At 38.1% G+C, this 19,295-nt stretch overlaps 2 protein-coding genes across 3 annotated transcripts in view; both read left to right on the top strand.

Annotated features, from left to right (window-relative positions):
- lats1 (large tumor suppressor kinase 1) overlaps window positions 1-19,295 on the top strand; it is a 310,530-nt gene that overhangs the window by 204,951 nt on the left and 86,284 nt on the right. The gene's annotated exons all lie outside the window — the stretch shown is intronic.
- pcmt (protein-L-isoaspartate (D-aspartate) O-methyltransferase) lies at window positions 30-15,135 on the top strand. 2 transcript variants are annotated; one of them, XM_077219671.1, is made up of 8 exons: window positions 30-195; window positions 1,893-1,997; window positions 6,198-6,229; window positions 6,321-6,425; window positions 7,708-7,828; window positions 8,813-8,898; window positions 10,574-10,743; window positions 12,454-15,135. In XM_077219671.1, the coding sequence occupies exons 1-8, from the start codon at window positions 30-32 to the stop codon at window positions 12,464-12,466; spliced, it is 798 nt and encodes a 265-aa protein (XP_077075786.1). In that variant the 3' UTR covers window positions 12,467-15,135. The 2 variants fall into 2 exon arrangements, with proteins under 2 accessions (XP_077075786.1, XP_077075787.1); XM_077219672.1 differs by having other exon boundaries at window positions 10,574-10,789.

Here is a 19,295-nt window from a genome sequence, read left to right as displayed (position 1 = left end):
TGTTAAGAGCGTTACGGGAGTAACGGGACATGTCTGGTGACGTATCGGTTCTGGAAGCGGTAACGGTCGTGGGAAGGGCGTTGTGCGCAGGCGCGGCGCTGACAGCCGCACTCTACCTGATCCGCAGAGTGTGTTCAGCAATGGCGTGGAAATCCGGAGGAGCGAGCCATGCGGAGCTCGTCAACAACCTCCGCAGTGAGTCTAACTCGTCTTGCGTGATCAAAACAGCAAAAGCATTCATTCTCACCATTTCGCTTAGTAACGGGGGTTTGTTTACTTCAGTGCGGTGAGGGGAAGTGCGTTTCTGTGTGAACTAGCATTGCGTTGCATCTTAGGGGAAAGTGCACTGTAACGTTACGTGTGAGGATAGCATAGGATGACTTCATCTCACCGTTGTTCGTGTGTGTTGTTATTTCAGACAAGCTCACAACTGCTGTTTAAAACTTACGATGTGCTTCAGTGCTCTTCATTTTGTTAGCTAGCTGCTAGCTGTCTAATATGTGTTCGTCACTCATGAAAACACATGCAAATCGTCTGCTCTGTTTGTATAATGGCTGTGAGACATGTGTTATGCCTCATTTCTGTTCTTATTTTCAACAAAGATATCTTGTGGGTTTTCTTCACATTGGTCACATAGCAGCACCCTTTGACGTTTATCTCTTGAATCTAGAATTCACTCGTTCCTGCAGGTGTATTTAGTTTGTATACAATAAGAAAGCAAGAAACCGTTATTGTATAAATGTTTCGTCGTTTAATGCTTGCATGTGCTGTTTTTATTAGATGAGTTGTTCAGTGGGCGTGGCACACCACATGTCACTGTATGATGACGTCACCCAGTTTAGTATTGTGAGCTTTAATATTAATGCTGCGTTTATTAGCCACACAATCTTATGTAATGTGCAGTTCTCCTGAAATCAAAAATATGGTTTTGTTTTATAAATGTATTCTTTTGGCTCAATGCATCTAATCCATGCATATAATTAGTATTTTTAACTAATCTTAACAGTTGACCATTGGCCAAAGAGACTAATAATACTCCTATGGCATGCAACCCGTCCTCCTGAACTCCTGGCTTTATTCTGAGGTCAAGTGGTCAGTGTGCTATATTTAGTGGTTCTTGCTAATTCAAGTATCACTGTTACTGTAGCTGATACTTATGGTTTGCTATTTGAACTAACTCCTAGTCCTAAGAATTAAACTTGTAACTTGTTCTACCAATGGAAGTCGATTGATTCTCTCACCATTATGTGCTGGAACATGTTTAATTCTTGGTTGCACCGTGCAGTTTGTGTAATTTATTAAAGTCACTTTGGATTAAAAAGGTAATCAAGTATTTAGGTAAGAACAGTACAGAACAGTTTCCGGTTCTATTTCCCCTTGAGCCTTAAATGTATAATTTTCACCCCCACTGGACTTTTCCCAATAGTTAGCCTGGCACAACTACATTTAGTCTCTAAAAAAAGTTATTCAAGTTAAATAAATATATATTAAGGTCTCAGAACTTCCGTCTGTGATTGTAAATGTGTAGTATTTACTATATTCAAATAGGCACAGACTGTTATTAATAGTATGTAAGTTTTGAATACCAGCGTAGGATTGCTGGCATGCCGCAAGGTTTTGTTGTTCCGGTATTTCTGATACCGAATGAATGGATGACTAAGATCAGATGAAGAACTTTCTTCTGTGGAACACAAAAGGAGATATTTTGAAGAATGTTGTTCACACAATCACCAAGTGTTTTGAAGCTGCAAATGAGTCCCATTGGACATCTCTTGAAAGCGATCTTGAAAAAAACTTGTACATTATATATACACAATTATGCATATTAAACGGGTATAAACCTATAAGAAACCTATATAACCTATATGAATGTTTTTGTGTTTTTTGTCCAGAGAATGGGATCATTAAATCGGACCGTGTATATGAAGTTATGTTGGCCACAGACCGTGCTCATTTCTCCAGATGCAATCCATATATGGACTCGCCACAATCTATAGGTAAGATCCAGTCCAGACAGAGGTATCATTTTGTTGACACAATGTCATCTACAGCTGTATTGCTCTCATTATAGTCTACACTTCTAGCGGCCAATGTGGCCAAAGTGCATTCAGACTCTTTTTTTTCATTGATGAAACACCCGGTTTCTGTTTTTGCTGCTCCGCAGCTAATTCAGCCAATTTAATTTCTCGGCCTGTCTGAAATAAAGGGCCTGTTTACCTACTACATGCGCTTTTTCTGATTGGATAGCTACTGTATCTGAGGCCATATTCACTAATCATTTTATCTAGAGTTCTCCTAAATAGCAGTTAATGTTCTTAGGTAAAGGTTTTCTCTTAACTTATTCACCAAGCTGCTGAGACCAACTTTACTATGGAATAGAGAGAAGTCTTAAGCTAAGAGAAAGGGCGGGGTTGATCTCGTTGCTATGGATGATGTCATCACGGTTACTAACTATGACCACAGTGTGTGTCACCACATTTCGTATGTTTCTTCATTGAAAAGCAGACTGGGAAGAGAGGAACTGTTATAATGTAAAATATGTGAAAAATAATGCATTTTTTGAACAATCAAGCATGAAAACATATTCTAGTACACCCCAAAAAACAGAATCAAGTCTTCGTAAAAGGGCATAATAGGTCCCCTTTTATAAAGATGATTGTGCGTAGGGCTGTCGCGATAACCGCAAAATTGCAGCAACGCGCTACTGACAGGCCAACCGCAGAGGAATGCAAGTAACCGCAGCAACCGCGTTTTTTTTTTTCTCATAAGGCCACCCTTAGTGGTTCGTACCATGTGTATTGAATGTTAAATAAGTTAATAATGATAACAAGACTGTTTATCATTGTGATTTGTACAGAGGCTTTGTGGATTTGGACTTAAGCCTAAACAGACAGTGAATGTGATCGACTGAGCGCGTGCGATTACCTGCGTCTGTCTTTGAAGTCAAGTCATGTATATTCGTGAAAAGGTTGCCGTTTCCAAGGAAAGCAAAATATTTGTCGTAGGCTATCATCCTTTTAACGTGTAAGGGTATTTACAATGAATGGCGTCAGCGCTGGTCAACATTACACAGCGCGAGGAAGCCGTGGGGGGAAAGCAGCGAGTCACGCATTGAATCAATGCCATGGGTCTCTATTAAGTGAAGCATTGCTTCAGCTTTGCCCAAAAGTGAAGCATTGCTGGCCAGCTGAACCTTTAAAAGTGGAGCTCAAAGTTAAACAATAATTAACACCTTGTTTCATTACATCTATCATTTAAGGTGTCAGCTTTTTTGAACGTTTTCGTTGAATGAACGGTTTAATGACTCACTCAAAGACAGTCCGTTGGCGTAACAACTGCGCGCTTAGTGACAGTCTTTCAATGCGCAGAGACGCTGTTTAGTTTCGGTTACATTGTTTTTGTGTAGGCTGACCACATCATAACACGTATTTATATAGCAACAAATAAATATAAATAGATAAATAAATAAATGGCGGTAAAACCGCATATCGCGCTATTGAGCCACTCAAAATTACCGCAAGGGAAATTCCTTCACCGCGACAACCCTAATTGTGCGTCTTGGTGATGCGTCCAGTGTTGACGCCTTCAAGCTGTTATAAATCAATGTGATGTCTTTCCCTTCCATTGTAGAGACATTGAGTGAGTTTACATGCACGCTCTTAACCCGATTATGCTTAATAAGCCCACAATGCACGTGATAATTTTAACGCGTTAACCCGTTTTCCTTTATCGGAGGAAGGCGCACGAAACTACTACGATGGTACCTTTCATAGTTTCGTGCAAAAATGAATACCAGATCATTTAAGAATAACAGTATAGGATGTACCGAATATTCTTCAGTTTTATGCAAAACAGAATATGACAAATAGAATATCAGATCTGTCATATGGTCAAATATCAATGCAAAAAAAAGAAGCTTGAAAACTGTAACAATGTATCTTATAAGTTAACACGATGTAACCTTGCTCTCACTTGAAAATGTGTTCCCACATTAAGTCCTTGAATTTGAGGGTATTGGACCTGGAAAGTTCTTGAAAGGTCCTTGATTTTGAAGTTAACCAAGGTGTGGGAACACTGGGAAGGTCATAAACGCATAGACTGATTGCCACAGCTGGATTTTTGGCCCTTACTTCGATTTCACCCAGCATGTTAATGCATTAACCTGCTTTCTGTCAGCTTATTGAGGTTCGCGTATGATATGTGACAGGAACGCGTCCTTACTGTGGATTTAAAGGTGTGGTGAGCGATATTTGAAAATGCTGTTTGAAATTTGGTCGGACCGACACAGCAACAAACGTGTAGCCAATCAGCATTAGGGAGCGTATGATGGTGGAGGAGAGAGAACGAGCAAGAGGAAGATCTGAAGAAAGACTGTAGAAAGAGAGATGGCTGAGAGACATTACAAAAGAGAAAAGCTCAGAAGAAATCACTGGAAAATTAAGGGTTATGTCTGGGCAAGAGCTTTAGGACCCGTGTTAATATTAGCAAAGCACTGGAGAGAGAGAAGCTGGAAGGCCTAAAAACAGACGCAGATGTTGCGTTGATTCAGGTCCACACTGGGTAACACTGAGTAACACTGTGTAACACTGGTTTTGAGGGTCATTTGTCAGAAGCTGCTGTGCTGTTGGCAACTAACAACCAACTCATGTGTGTATTTACTTGTGTTTGTATGTTCATTATTTGTGCTTCCTTCTTTTTTGTTCATCTTCGCTTTATTTTTTGTGAAGCATTATTTAGTTGCACTTCTCCTTGGATAAATAGACATCCACCTTTGCATTGCGTGTGTAACGGAGACCAGCTAGTGAGAGTTGTGCAGGCTGGCAACTGCTAGAGAACGCAGTGTTTACTGTTTAGTAGGGGTGTAACGATACACAAAACTGACAGTTCGGTTCTTCCCCAGGGCTGGGTAAAAAATATCGATTTCTCGATTTTAATCGATTCTCATTTTTACGAACCGATATCGATTCTTAAATCCCAAGAATCCATTAGTCATCCTGTTTTCAGTTGATGAATGAATGGTAAATGGTAAAAAAAATGGTAAATGGACTGCATTTATATAGCGCTTCACAGACCGAATGGCCACCAAAGCGCTTTACATATTTGCCTCACATTCACCCATTCATACACACATTCATACACCGACGGCGGTGTCAGCCATGCAAGGCGCCACCCAGCTCGTCGGGAGCAGTTGGGGTTAGGTGTCTTGCTCATGGACACCTCGACACTTGGTCAGGTGGAACCGGGGATTGAACCACCAACCTTTCGGTTTGTAGACAACCTACATGAACCACTGAGCCACTGCCACTGCTGCAATGAATGGAACATTGTAGCGCGTATCCCATCCAATAAACGCAATAATCTTTGTGCTTTGTTACTATTGATATGAAACAAAGTCTCAGATTTCAAATTACGTCCATTTTCTTACGAAATTCAAAAACATAAATACCGTTTTGGCAGCTCAAGAGAAGCAGCAGCGCCGAGCACACATAATCTTCTCTTCTGCCTTAATATTACCAGTTACAGCGTGAAATAAACATGAATGAGCATCTGAAAGTGTGTTAAAAGATAGAGTATAACTTATCGAAATCCTTGTTGTCACATGGGATCGCTCAATCATTGTTTCAACCGAGGAAAGATGTCAGTGAAACAGCTTGTAAACAATGTCATGTAACGTCACATTTACCTCAGAAAAACTATATCCAGTGACCATGAACTCGTTAGTCAGCTAGAAAAATTGACTCTAGAGAGGAGCATTTTGCTAAATATATGCATGGGGGGGGGGGGCGTGTGATCGTGTGCGGTTTGAATATCGTTACACCCCTACTGTTTAGTGTCTTAGTCGCCCCGGTCAGGATTGGAGAGTGAGCTTTGGAGGCGGAGCAATGAAGAGAGGTGCGAGTTTGTTTGGGTTAGTTTCAAATATCAACAATGTTCAGCAATGACTTTGAGAAATAACATACTGCACCTTTAAGTGCATCCAGACTTGGATCAATAACATGATTTATTAATTAAGTCTTGTAAATGACGTGGTTGTCGGGTTATTGATTTGCAAGTTGCATGTATACCCTGACGACAGGTTGATTCAATAAGAGTTATCAGAGTACTGGTGTGCATGTAAACGTGCTCAGTGTTAGTCTGGTGATTCTGTTGATGTGTTTTCTTTTTGGCATGAAGGTCTGTTTTGTAATTCCGTACAGGTTACCAAGCAACAATCAGTGCACCGCATATGGTAAGTTAAACTGCTTTTGTGAGTTATCATGATCTGTAATAGCTGTCATTGGCCTGTTTGAGGTGCTGATGAAGCCTCATCTGTGCTGTAGCACGCGTACGCTCTAGAGCTCCTCCACGATCACCTGTATGAGGGAGCAAAGGCTCTGGATGTGGGATCCGGCTCGGGAATCCTGTCTGTCTGCTTCGCCAGAATGGTGAGTCGCTACACTTCCTATTGCAAACATGGGATTGCTTAGGATTTTCACTTTTCTGTTAAATTAATTGTAATAGAATGGAATGCAAACAATCATAGCATATAAATTAGCTTTCTACATTAGAACAGTTAAACAGTGTGTGTGTGTGGTACAGAGGACCAAACCTGCAAAAATAAGTGAACACATGGAGAGACCTAAAAGTATTCGGTTTTCAGAGAATTAAGTTCTGAGCCATGAGTTCCTATTGATTTCTTTAAAAATACAATTATTTACTCCTACGATTATATATTATTGCGTTCTTTATTCTTTCATTTATTTATTCTTGTTGGTTTCAGTCCTTTTTATTTTCCGTTTTACTTTAATTTTGCTATATTTATTATTACAAATACATATAAATACATACATATTTGTGTATGTAGTTCCTGAACCACATTTTTGTTGTTTCTGCATGTGATACAATAGCAAAAACATAAAATGATGGAGGGTTGCAGAGTCAGAGTGTCACTCTTTTGGCGTAAGTCGACTTGTGTTGGCCGTCTGCCGGAAGCTAGTTACTTTAGTCGATAAAGTTTTAAATATGGACATTTTTCTTAAACGTACGCTTCGCTTCAGTAAGGCATTTATTAACCCCCCAGAGCAGTATAGATGCACTTTGATGGACTCCCATTATAAAGCTTGGAAGAGCCAGGACATTTTTTAATATAACTCTGATTGTATTCGTCTGAAAGAAGAAAGGCATATACACATAGGATGGCTTGAGGGTGAGTAAATCATAGGCTAATTTTCATTTTTGGGTGAACTATTCCTTTAACTTGTTTAATAACAGAACGATCAAAGTTACAGGCACCGCTGCTGAAACCACAATCGTTGCAACCTGGCAAATTCTCTCTGGATTTGCTCCGTCGAGTAAACGCTTGATAAAGCTTGTACTGTACCTCGCTGCTTGTCCACTTGTTGGAATGCCTCTCCATATTTAGTTGTAAAAAATTAGCCCAATCCTCTGAGTAACTAACAGCTACAACAGGTTTACATATAGGTGACTCTTCTTTTTTGGGTTAGTTCATCATGTATGTCTGTCTTGACCAAAACATTTTTTTTAAGTAGTTCCTTTAAAGTTCCTGCAGTGGGAAAGGGATTCTTGTAAAAATAAATAAATACAATAATTCTACTATTAGATATGGATGAATATTGTGTATGTATTTTATGCCTACATTTATTTACTTGCAGTTTGGATCCCCATAGTATGTGTGCATAACACTGGATGTGCTATGGTGTGTTACAGGTCGGGCCCAAGGGGAAAGTGATTGGCATTGATCATATAAAGGAGCTGGTGGAAGATTCAGAAACTAATGTAAAGAAGGACGACCCTAGTTTGATCTCTTCAGGGAGAATCAGACTCCTCGGTTTGTCCACATCTTTGGTCTCTCACAATAGTTTTTTGCTGTTTTACATCATATTCTTTATAATGTGTTCATTTTTTAGATATGCAGAAATATTTAGTTTTTGACTGATATTGATTGGCCAACAGTTAGTACTTTTTTCGGTTTAAATTTAAGTTAATTTAATATTATAACCTAGTTTAAACATCAGAAAATTATACGCTTGGTTTCACAGACAGGGCTTAGATTAAGCCAGGATTAGGCTTTTGTTCAATTAGGACATTTAAGTAGCTTTTATAAACGTGCCTTAGAAAAAAACATTACTGGTGTGCATTTTGAGACAAAACAATGGCACTGACATATTTTAAGATTGTCAGTGCAAGTTGATTTCAGTTAAATTAGCTCAAACATGCATTTTAGTCTGAGACTAGACTTAATTCTAGTCTGTAAAACCAGTACTACATCTGCGACTGTACGTGTCCTGAACTGATCAAACACAGGGCTTTTTGTATGTAGACATGAATTGTATTAGACATGTATTGGCAGACCAGGAGAAAAAGTAATCATCAGATTAAAATAAGCACAAATATGAATGTATTCTGGAAATAAAACCAAAAAAATACTCCCAATTTCCATTTGGACAAAATGAGACCAAACGTTTGTCTGAAAGTTCGAAATTGAAAACATGAAAAAAACTTTATTTTTTCTTAGAATTGTGAAAAAATCAGATTTTTACTGAAAAAGTAAAATAATATTTGTAGCTTGGAAATAAATTAATCACTTTTTTATTAACATTTTCTTTTCTAATATTTAAAATTTGCATAAATCCATTCCTCAGTTTTTCTCTCATAGTCATTGCAATTGCCAAAAAGGTGTGGGACTAGTTATTTATTTTTGTCATTTAGCAGTGTGTTATATTCAGAGAGAGTTAGTACACTATAGGGACAGAACAGAACCGTTATATGGGCTCAGCTGTGCTGTTGTGTAATACTGTGTGTGTGTGCGCAGTTGGAGATGGAAGAATGGGCCTTCCAGAAGAAGCACCTTATGACGCCATACATGTCGGAGCCGCAGCTCCCACAGTGCCACAAGCAGTACGTTTCCTTTGAATCACAAATACACTTTGATACCAAGACATTTTTGCACCTTAAGCAGGAACTTTAAAGGAATAAATCACCCAGATATTAAAATTCTGTCATCATTTATTCACCCCTCATCTGAGACATGTTCTGGATTTGTTTCTTTGGAACACAAATATTTTCATTTGTGTTCCTCAGAAAAAAGGATGTTATACAGGTTTGGAGAATTATTATCAAGGTGAATAATTAGTGTTCATTTTTGGGTGAACTATATTTGGGTTTCTTTCTTTTCAATGTGGTTGAATTTAAAGAAAACATAACCATGTCGTTATTCCACCCCGAAATAAAAAAACAAAGAAATTATATTTTGCATCAAGGAAATAAAGCCTCGTTTAGGACCATTAAGATTTTCAGCTTTGTGATTTCTTTTTTTTTTTTTTTCGACAATTAAGCATGTATTTCCTCAATTTCCATTTTGTAACACCTCCAGACATTGGTCTGTGCTCAAGGGTTGATGAAGTGATGTGCAGAAAAAGGTCTGTGGCTTTCCAGTGCTGATCGGTCAATCCTCACTTGAATCTGGAGAAGCAGAGACAGAGAGAACACACTATTAGCATTTGCTGCAGTGGAGAACTAGCTCACCCTTTCTTTCTTATGCTCTGCTTATATTCTCTCTTCTTAATGACGCACAGGTGTGGGCGATCAGCAATTGCTCCTGGCTGCTGGTCAATGATGCGAAGTGATTACAGAGCGACTGAAGTGCACTCGGGATACTCGGCACACAAGTGCCCTGTCCAAATATCCACACTTGCGGGAGTTGCAGTCTTTTGCACTTGACCATTTGTGTACTTGGATTACATATTTCCTGTTTTCGGCCAAGTGTTCAAGTAGGCGTAAAGACTGCAAGTGTGTGTAGAACTTTTGATCTCACAATGGGACACACTTACATTCTTGCAGAAAATGCAAGAGTTTACAGAGCTTTATTTTATTTTTAATATTTTGCATTTTAAAATAAACGTATATGTCTGTTCAGTAGTCGCTATGTAACTAACAGAAGATAAAATGTTAAAATTGTGGTGCCGCTAATTAAGTGATAAAAAAAAGCAGTTGCAAATGTTGTACAAAACACACATAGATAGCCTACTCATCTTTGCTCCAGTAAAATGTGTAACACTTTGTTTTACTACCAGATGTAATATCCAATTAATTTAAATTACAGTGGAATGTCTTTCTCGACATCATGCGATTTCGGGGCACAGGAGTTCCCGAACATAAGGCATGATGGGATACGCTTAGCCTTGCGCACTTCCTGTCGCGTGCACGCACTCTCAAGTGGCCAAGACTGCAAGTGTGGGTATTTGGACACGGCAATTATACTAAAGACTTTAAATATAGAAAGACGGGCCACTCTTAATACTATAAATGAAAGAAAGTGCAATGCGCACACGGCGGAATAAGTCCCGCCTTCTAAATTAAAGAACCAATCACTGATTGGTAAAGTCATCGCATCACTACTTGAGTTGAAATTAACTTGATTTCAAATATGAAATGTAATCATAAGCTGTGTGTGTGTGTGTGTGTGTGTGTGTGTGTGTGTGTGTGTGTGTGTGTGTGTGTGTGTGTGTGTGTGTGTGTGTGTGTGTGTGTGTGTGTGTGTGTGTGTGTGTGTGTGTGTGTGTGTGTGGCGCAGTTGTTGGACCAGCTGAAGCCAGGCGGGCGTCTGATCCTGCCCGTCGGCCCCGCGGGAGGGAACCAGATGCTGGAGCAGTATGACAAGCTGGAGGATGGCAGTACCAAAATGAAGCCACTGATGGGCGTGATCTACGTGCCTTTAACAGACAAAGACAAGCAGTGGTCAAGGTGGAAGTGACTTCTGTCCTCTGTCTCTCTCTCTTCTAGGGCACAGGTGACAGGTGTGGTCCGGGGCAGCAGACAGAGCGTTTGCTGCTTGACATCTGTTTTGCTGCTCCATACCATGATGAACAGCTGCACAGTTTTCTTTCTCTTTTTTTTTTTACTTAACCCTACTGCCTGATTTGACCAAAAAACATACTATTATGTTTTAAATTACTGCTGGAATGAGCTTGAGTTTGTTTTAGTTTTTTTTCCCCTAAAAAATGCTTTCTGAATGATGAGAAGTGAAAGCATGAACACATCAAAAGCTGTTTAGGCTGGGCATTATGGCTTCGTTCACTCTGGTGGCTCAAATCAGATTTTTTTTTAAAGCAGATCACACTCAAATCTGGTGAGGTTTTTGTAGTCTGAACAGAAAAAAACCCTGTGAAGTTTTTCATTAAGTATTGTATTGGGAGCTTTAACATTTTAACCCAACCATGACATTAATTAAAACTCAATGCCTCGAAAGTCATTCCTGAAATCAGTTAGATTTGAACGGAATTGATTATAGTGTTGTTACAATATGAGAGGTTAGTTATTGACCCTAGCACAATAGCTGATTTAGCCTTTTAAATTTCCAGCCTGTTAGACAACTGCCATTGTGATGTCTGTCCTGTCTTATATACAGTAGAAGTGAATGTGTAAAATAAAGCATGCATCCTTTGTCACATGATGCATATGTGGAAAAATGCATCCGAACTGACCGTTTCAGGCATTGTGTTGTCGCCTACATCATGATCATAGCAACCGATATAGATACACCAGATATGTACAAGTGCACTGTCTGAATCCTATAGAGTGATGCATGTGTGACGTCACTTTGTAGGCCACCCCCGACAAAAACCCAGTAGGATTTTCCCATAGGCTTTTGGATTATCGCTAAAAACAAGCTCTGTGATCAACACAAGTTTATGCTACTTGCACGTTTTGTCCATCAAGATAATTATCATGGATGAACACAACTTTAATGAATTTTGAAGCCTAAATGCAGTCGCCAGAAGTTAAAAGCTAAAGGTAGACTATGAACTACACGTGTCTCACGATTTCAATGTCATCATCACTAAGCTTCTGACAACTCTTTCAGTTTTGATCTAAAAGCATGTTCCCAGAACGTAAGAGCAGTTATAAGCATATCGAGGCTGTAAAGACGGACTGAGTTTACATGTTCAGTGTGATGACGTTTAATCTCCCTCCCATTTAAAAACTTGTTAGCAACCGCCTTTTTCAAGACACGTAACCGCCTCAAAAAATCACTAGTGGTGGGGTAATGCTGATGTATTTTATGTTTTAGAATAAAACATGAAAGTGTTATAACTTATTTCCACAGACCTTATTTCAGCCATTTAAACAAAACCCATTCAAAAAACCCATGACTTCGGGACGATGGAACCGGAAGTGCTGAAATGCAACTCGCTTCATTGTATTAGCCTACAAATTGATGTCATGCCTGTGCGACTCTATATCATCAGAGGCAAAGTGCAGATTTGAGTCCTAAAGATCGGATTTGAAAAACTAATTGCTTGCAGTTTGAACAGCCTATACTTTGACATCTTCAAGATTGCTGAAACTAATTTTTGCACGAGTTGTTTATACAGTATGCACATATAAGTGGTGATGTTTTGTGTATCTTTGATTCCCATAGTAACTTTTATTTTCTCTGTTGTTTTTTTATAGGGATGAACTTTGAAAGGATGACCTGGCAATACTCATCACGCTACATGCGCACACACACACACACATATACACATCCAAATGGACTTCACTGAGGAGAGCATTTATAAATGCTCAATTTCCATAACCTTTACAACTGACGGTCATGAAAGATGGATGTATTGATCAGATACTTTTATTTAAAAAGGAAAAAAAGTGGAATTGGGCTTGTGCTGAGATTTTCATGCCTGCAGTTTGAGAATTGCGTGAATGCAGTTTTTTGTTTGTTTTTCTTTTTGATTCTTGTGATGACTTCAGTATTACAGTCAATTTGATAGTCTGTGCATCTCAGCGTATTGTAAACACAACACAGGGTCTGCCGTTGTGCTGAATCCAGCCTGATATTAAAACATAATTTACTGCTATATGATGTGCAGGGATCTCTTTGCTCTACAAATCCATTTCAGTAGTAGCTGCTTGTGTTTTGAGCCGAAGCATGTGCTGCCCAGGCAGAATAAACAACGGGATGATTCGGTCTAAAGATGCTAGAGTTGAGCAATAAGCCACGAGAGGCCATGTTAGAAGGATTTTACCACGATTATGGGATGTTATGTGGTCTGACGTGGTCAAATCAGTGTAACACAGTCTTAAATGGCTTACTGTGGAATAATGTGCAGTCAGCGGGTCATTATAGCAGAATAAACCTTCTACATGAAGCAGAACGATTATTCCTGGACGCTTACCAAATAAATAAATGGACATGAAGTATTGAAAGTTGAAGTTATTTTAATTTGTGTGAAGAAAGTGGCAGAGAATGAGAAATTGGTTGTCTGGATCAATTATTCACTTTAGTGTCATTACTAAAACATGTTCAAATCACCGAATGCTGCCATTATTCAATCACAATCAGGTATTCCTGACAACAGAATGTACAAATTGTGTTTATATAGAGGCAGCAGCAATATTGTAAAAGACACCAATGTTCAATAAATAGCTACATTTATTAATAATTCTAACAATGTAAAAAGAAAAGCAACTCTTCTGGCTGGTAATTTAGTTCATTAGCTGTAACTTTAAGCTGTTTACGGTTGCCAAGCAACACAGCAACATTAATATAGACTGGTCAGCGGTCAGGTGTGCGTTCATGGGAACTTTGCAGTGAGTGCTTTACAAGGCATTTGTAAAAAATATTCTAATCAGACTTTACAGTCTGAACTAGTTCACACATAAATTAAAATTTTAGAAATCAACTTCAGAGCGCAAAGGGGTAGTTCACCCGAAATAACAGTTTTGTCATGATTTATTTTCTGTTCTGTGAAACAATGAGATGCTTTTTCACATGATGGAAGTGGGGGATGTGTTATACTGTTAAAGAGATAGTTCACCCAAAAATGAAAATACTGTCATCATTTACTCACCCTCGAGTTGTTCCAAACCTGTATGATCAATACCAGGGGAGTCAATTATGACAGAATTTTCATTTTTGGGTGAACTATCCGTATAAGCTTTTAAAAGTTTGTGTTAAACTCAAAATTGCAGCCTTAAGTCATACCACATTTGATGTTGTTGAACCCAAACAACACTGGTTCTCATGCTCTTGACAAGTGTGATAAACGTGATACTTAAGAGTCTTCGAAAGACTTGGATATGCATGATTTCTATTGCTTTTGTGGTACTCTTTCAGGGTTTCCGCAGGTTTTATGAAGGTAAATTTAAGACGGAAAAACTCAATGCGTTCTGTTAGCAACACTCCAGAGTTTGAAAATACAGCTTCCAAAAGATATCCATTACGTTTTAATTCATTTTGCAAAGCAAAAATACCTTGAATAAAGTTTATTCCTGTCTCCCAACCACTAGAATATATAAATATCTCTTACTGTACCTTCTGATCACACCGCACAAAAGGGATGTTCTTCATCAGCATGTTTGTCTTGTTTTCCAGAACAAATGTCTAAAGATTCTTATATCAAGATACATTTACAAAGTAAGTCTCGTTTTCTGTGAAATTGATCAAAATGAAGTGAGTTTGATTAAAACAAGAACAAATGTATGCCAATGGGCTCAGAAAAATCAACTTCATTCAAAGGGATATTTCATAACTCATTGAGAAATATTTGTTCTCGTTTTAAGCATAAACTTTTTACATTTGCATCTCAAGCAATTGTTTGTTTGATATTTATATTGGAAAACAGGACAGAGGAAGATATTTATTTTTTGCAATGCATGCAACATTTAATGCCATGACCTTTTTGCTCTAATTTAAGGCCTGATGTTTTTGTGGAAGGGTGAATTAAGCCCCCCAGAAACCCTTTTTTTTTGTCCTTTGAGCTTGCCAGCAATAATCACTGTATGGAAAATCACCAGAAGCTTGAACATTCTGCCTAACATCTAATTGTGGATTTCACAGAAGCAAGAAAATCATTAGGTTGGGAATGATATAAGCAGAGTTTGGTGCACAAGTGTAGCGATGCTCACTCTTATGTGCTTCACATCACTGCAGAACTCAAAATATCCTCGTCTCTATTATCTATCGTGTGCAGCAAGTCGAGTCCCACTTAGATCCACTCTTGCATTATACAGGATTTAGCTAAACCTTCAGTGGTTATTTTGATTGTAAGCGGTTTTCAATGCCAATTCTCTGCGCATGTTTGTGTGTTACCTGCACGCACAAACAGTGCTTTAATGAATAAACTCGCTGCTAAGCAATGATCGTTCATTCGTCTCTTCTTTCACACAATCTTAGCGTTGATAATGCTACTTCATCTGACCCATTGTGATTCAGTTTTCATGGCTTCACGTGTTCCTTCAGGATGTGTTGATCCTGAACAGTTTGGGTCCAGAAATAAGATCCCATTTGTTTTCTCCATAGAGGAGTAGAATTTTAATTATATCATGTAAAGTTTCAAGAAATCGAACCTACATCATTTTGTCTCATGTCCATATATTTAAAATGGCCAAACAATATGTTTCATTCATTTCAAATTGCTTGTTCATTTCTCAACGATTACACTGGACAAGAGAACTGGTTCTTGGAGACTTCAAAATTCACAAAAATCAGTAATCTTTGATGTCCTCATCTCTGTTATGACTATTCAACAGACCCACTCATCACCAGAACTATTTTATTAATTCTTTTTTGGACATGAGATGTTGAGAATTCAACCACAAAATGCTTCTCTGTTAATTTGTTTTCACTTGTCAGTAGGCTATGCCTTGAGTATTTCAGATCGCTGCCACTACTTAGCCTATCTATGAAGAGCAGGTCAAACAAGCACAAATGAAATGAAGAGTTCCACAAAGCTATATATAAACAAATCACACATTTAGGAACTGTAATGAGAAGAGAAAACAATCCATCTATAATTTCTGTTGGCTTCAGAGGCTGGCTGTACAAACTATATTTTGATGTGAATTTTCTTGGTAGAAGCTAGTCAGATCACATGCCAATTAATGCTTATCTTCAAAAAACTCAAAATGTTGGGTTGTTGTTGGTGGTTTAAATTGTATTTACATTTTTAAACCCTACAGTTGGGTTTGTCCATATTTGACCCAAACATGGGTTGAAACAACCCAACATTTTTTTAATGCATGAACAAAACATGATAAACATTCTAAACAAGGATTACAGTATTAAGATATCAAGCATATATTTTTTTACTTTTGTATGATAAGCAATTTTGGTAATGTGTTGGGTTGCCCTTTCATGTAGAATTAGACACACATAATTTACACCAAGACTTTATTGTTTTGATGCACAAATGGCTGACTACATGTATGCACCACTGTCTCTACACTGTAAATGACAGAGAATTACACAATCTAGCCCCACTTATAGGCATATTTACTTGTAATCCACGAACCCTGAACTGAACCAACTCTATTAAAACAAAATTTTAACTTTTCAAATTGATGCAAATTAATTTTTTATTAAGGTCATGTCTATAGCAGCCAATAGAACCGTACAAAGAAAAGTTATGAAATTTGGCGCACAAATACAAGACAGTTTAAACATTTACCAAAGCAAATTTGGAGTCTCTTTATAAAACCCTCTAGCACCTCCAACGGCTCAAATTTATTTATGCTAATGACGTTTGTACAATAAGGCCTAGAAACTAAATTTGAATGCATGCCATGGTTTAATTTTTAAAAATCTACTTTTTTCAAACTTGTCCTAGACAATTCATCAGCTCTTCGCCAAATTTAATTAGATGACACCAAGTCTAAATCAACATGCTCCATTGCAACATTTTCTATATATTGTAATCATTATGATCACAACTTGTATTAATCACTTTAATGAGATCATTGTTTCTGTCTAAATGAGTACATGATATTAGCTAACTGTATGATTTATATTATCTTAGAACTGTACATGTTTGATATATGACATTACTTTGACAGTCACCTCTGACAACAGATCACTCTAAATTGTAATGTAAACTCATGCATTTTCTGTAAAGCTGCTTTGAAAAACTATATGTATTGTGTAGGGTATCTGGACTATGTCAGGACGACTCATGCACACATGTAAGAATGCTTCTAACCTCTCTGACTCTGGTCCATAACTCAGGTTGGGCACCACAGAGTCTGTTCCTAATGGCGTTCATTGACACTTTCATTGCGAACTGAGTTAAAACCAAGCCTTCCCCCTTTCCAGTAAGAAGGAACTTGTGTAAACACACACACACACACACACACACACACACACACACACACACACACACACACACACACACACACACACACACACACACACACACACACACACACACACACACACAGCCGGGGGTCAGGCCTCAAATCGCTATCTCCTCAAAGGAATGCCAGATGCGCAAATGGACATACACAAACATACACAAACCTTTACCAATTTCCTCATTTAAAAGACTTCACTGAGATATATTTGAGATGTTGTTATGTTCGTCCGATTGCCCAGGTCCTATGGAGGGAACTGTGAGTGTATAGTAGTCGTAGCGTCTGGACCAATCACACACACACAGATTGTTGGTTTTGTCTAATGAATAGTCCGGCAAACTCACTCTCCCAGCAAGGGTCTGTCTAACTCCCCCCGAAGGTAACACCACTGGCAGAACTTGGACACTCACAGAATTCTGTTACAATAGATAAGTATTTTTACGACCTCTAAAGGGGAATTCCTGAGAGAGGTGACACTCACTTAATTCTCCTGAGGAGGAGAAATAAACCCTGTTAATCTTATATATTATAAAACAACTTGAGAAATGTATAAACATGTATCTAATACATCCTTCGGATGTTGTTTTGGCCTCTGGTTTCTTGTAAACTCTAATGGGTTAATGTTTTAGACTTTGCATACAAATATGTGAACCATATTTGGTCTCTATAAATTCCAATCCTCGTTCCCCATTTGTTAATTTACATTAAATTTTGTTAACTTTGTGACACATGGGTATTATAAGAATCTTGAAGATTCTTTCTCTTAAACACCCAATGAAATTACAGATTCAAATGTGCTGTCTGAACACAAAATCTCCCTCCAAAGGCACAACTTCGGATTGGCTCACATACCCCCAGAGGGTGTGACATCTTCACCCTTTTAAATGACTGATCACGATCAGTCTCTCTCTCTCTTACCTCTCTCCTCTTCCTCGCATCATGTAACTCCTCATCCTCCTCCGGGGATCTTTTCCTTTGTTTGTTTGTTTCTTTAAGTTTTTATTTTCCATTTTCGAATTCTCCTTTGTTAATTTCCACCGACGAGTGAAATTAACTTAGCCTGAATTATCAACCGGCAACTTCCCCTAACGGACATTCAAAATCGCCCCGCTTGGCTCGCTCTGGAAGAACGAGTGAACACGTGACGCTCCCAGGATCGAGACACACACGCCTTCTTCATATCAGCCACACAAAAGATCTATAGATGTGCAAGTATTTCGTTTACTAAGCTTTCATAGCATTAAGATTTGTTTACCCCTGTTTAGGGTGATGTTGATTTCTTGTGGTCCCTCAGAGGGTTTTGTCCAGGTGAATTTTGCAAAACTGTAATCCTTATGGATCTCTCTCTCTCTCTCTCTCTCTCTCTCTCTCTCTCTCTCTCTCTCTCTCAATCTTTATTGATGCAATCTCATTCATTGTCGTTGTATTTTGTTGTAAGTACATTTTATTCCTTGTAACGTTCTTAACTGTACACTTAGTTTTCCTTTATTAAATTCATTATATTAATTTATTGATTCTGTCTCTATGCTCATATACAAGTCCCTTTAATGTTGCGATCCAAAGCTACGTGCTTTAAAAATTTTATTGATAGCCTACTTAAAGAGGTATCGTTATAGATCAGGAAAGTTGTTCCTTGTGGCCAGAGGAATAACTTCTCTTGGAAGTCTACAAAGTAGGATTATTTTATGAGGTTTAATGAGATCAGGTTTGCTGGACAAACATTCGATCATAAATGAATCCCCTTTAAGATTATCTTGACGATCGATCTATGATAGACATAATTTATATTTTAAATATTTAATTATAATCCGTTTTGATTAAGTATTGATATGCAACTGAGCTGATAATAACCTGTCTGTAAAATATAGTCTACATATGAAAATATAATCCTTTGTGGTAATTGTCTAGGTACATATATGAATGCGATGCAGGGAACATATTATCCCTTTTTGGGAGATTTAACATGTATGATTATCTAGGGCAAACCCGTATGAATAATTATTAATTGAAAAATTACTAATTTTTGAATACGTATCCCCAAAGCCTGACCCAGGTTCCTTACAATTGTGAAATACAAACAACTGTTAATTTAATTTAATCATTGTTAGACAATGCTAGCAAACTTTGATATGAAGCTTTGGTTTTTCACACACATTTATGTACGCACAATT

The sequence above is a fragment of the Siphateles boraxobius genome, unplaced genomic scaffold (assembly GCF_051911475.1).
Source record: "Siphateles boraxobius isolate OS27281-9 unplaced genomic scaffold, OSU_SipBor_1 8, whole genome shotgun sequence".
NCBI classification, from domain to species: Eukaryota; Metazoa; Chordata; class Actinopteri; order Cypriniformes; family Leuciscidae; genus Siphateles; species Siphateles boraxobius.
Note: the sequence above shows the minus strand (reverse complement) of the source record. Positions and strands in the feature narration are given on the sequence as shown.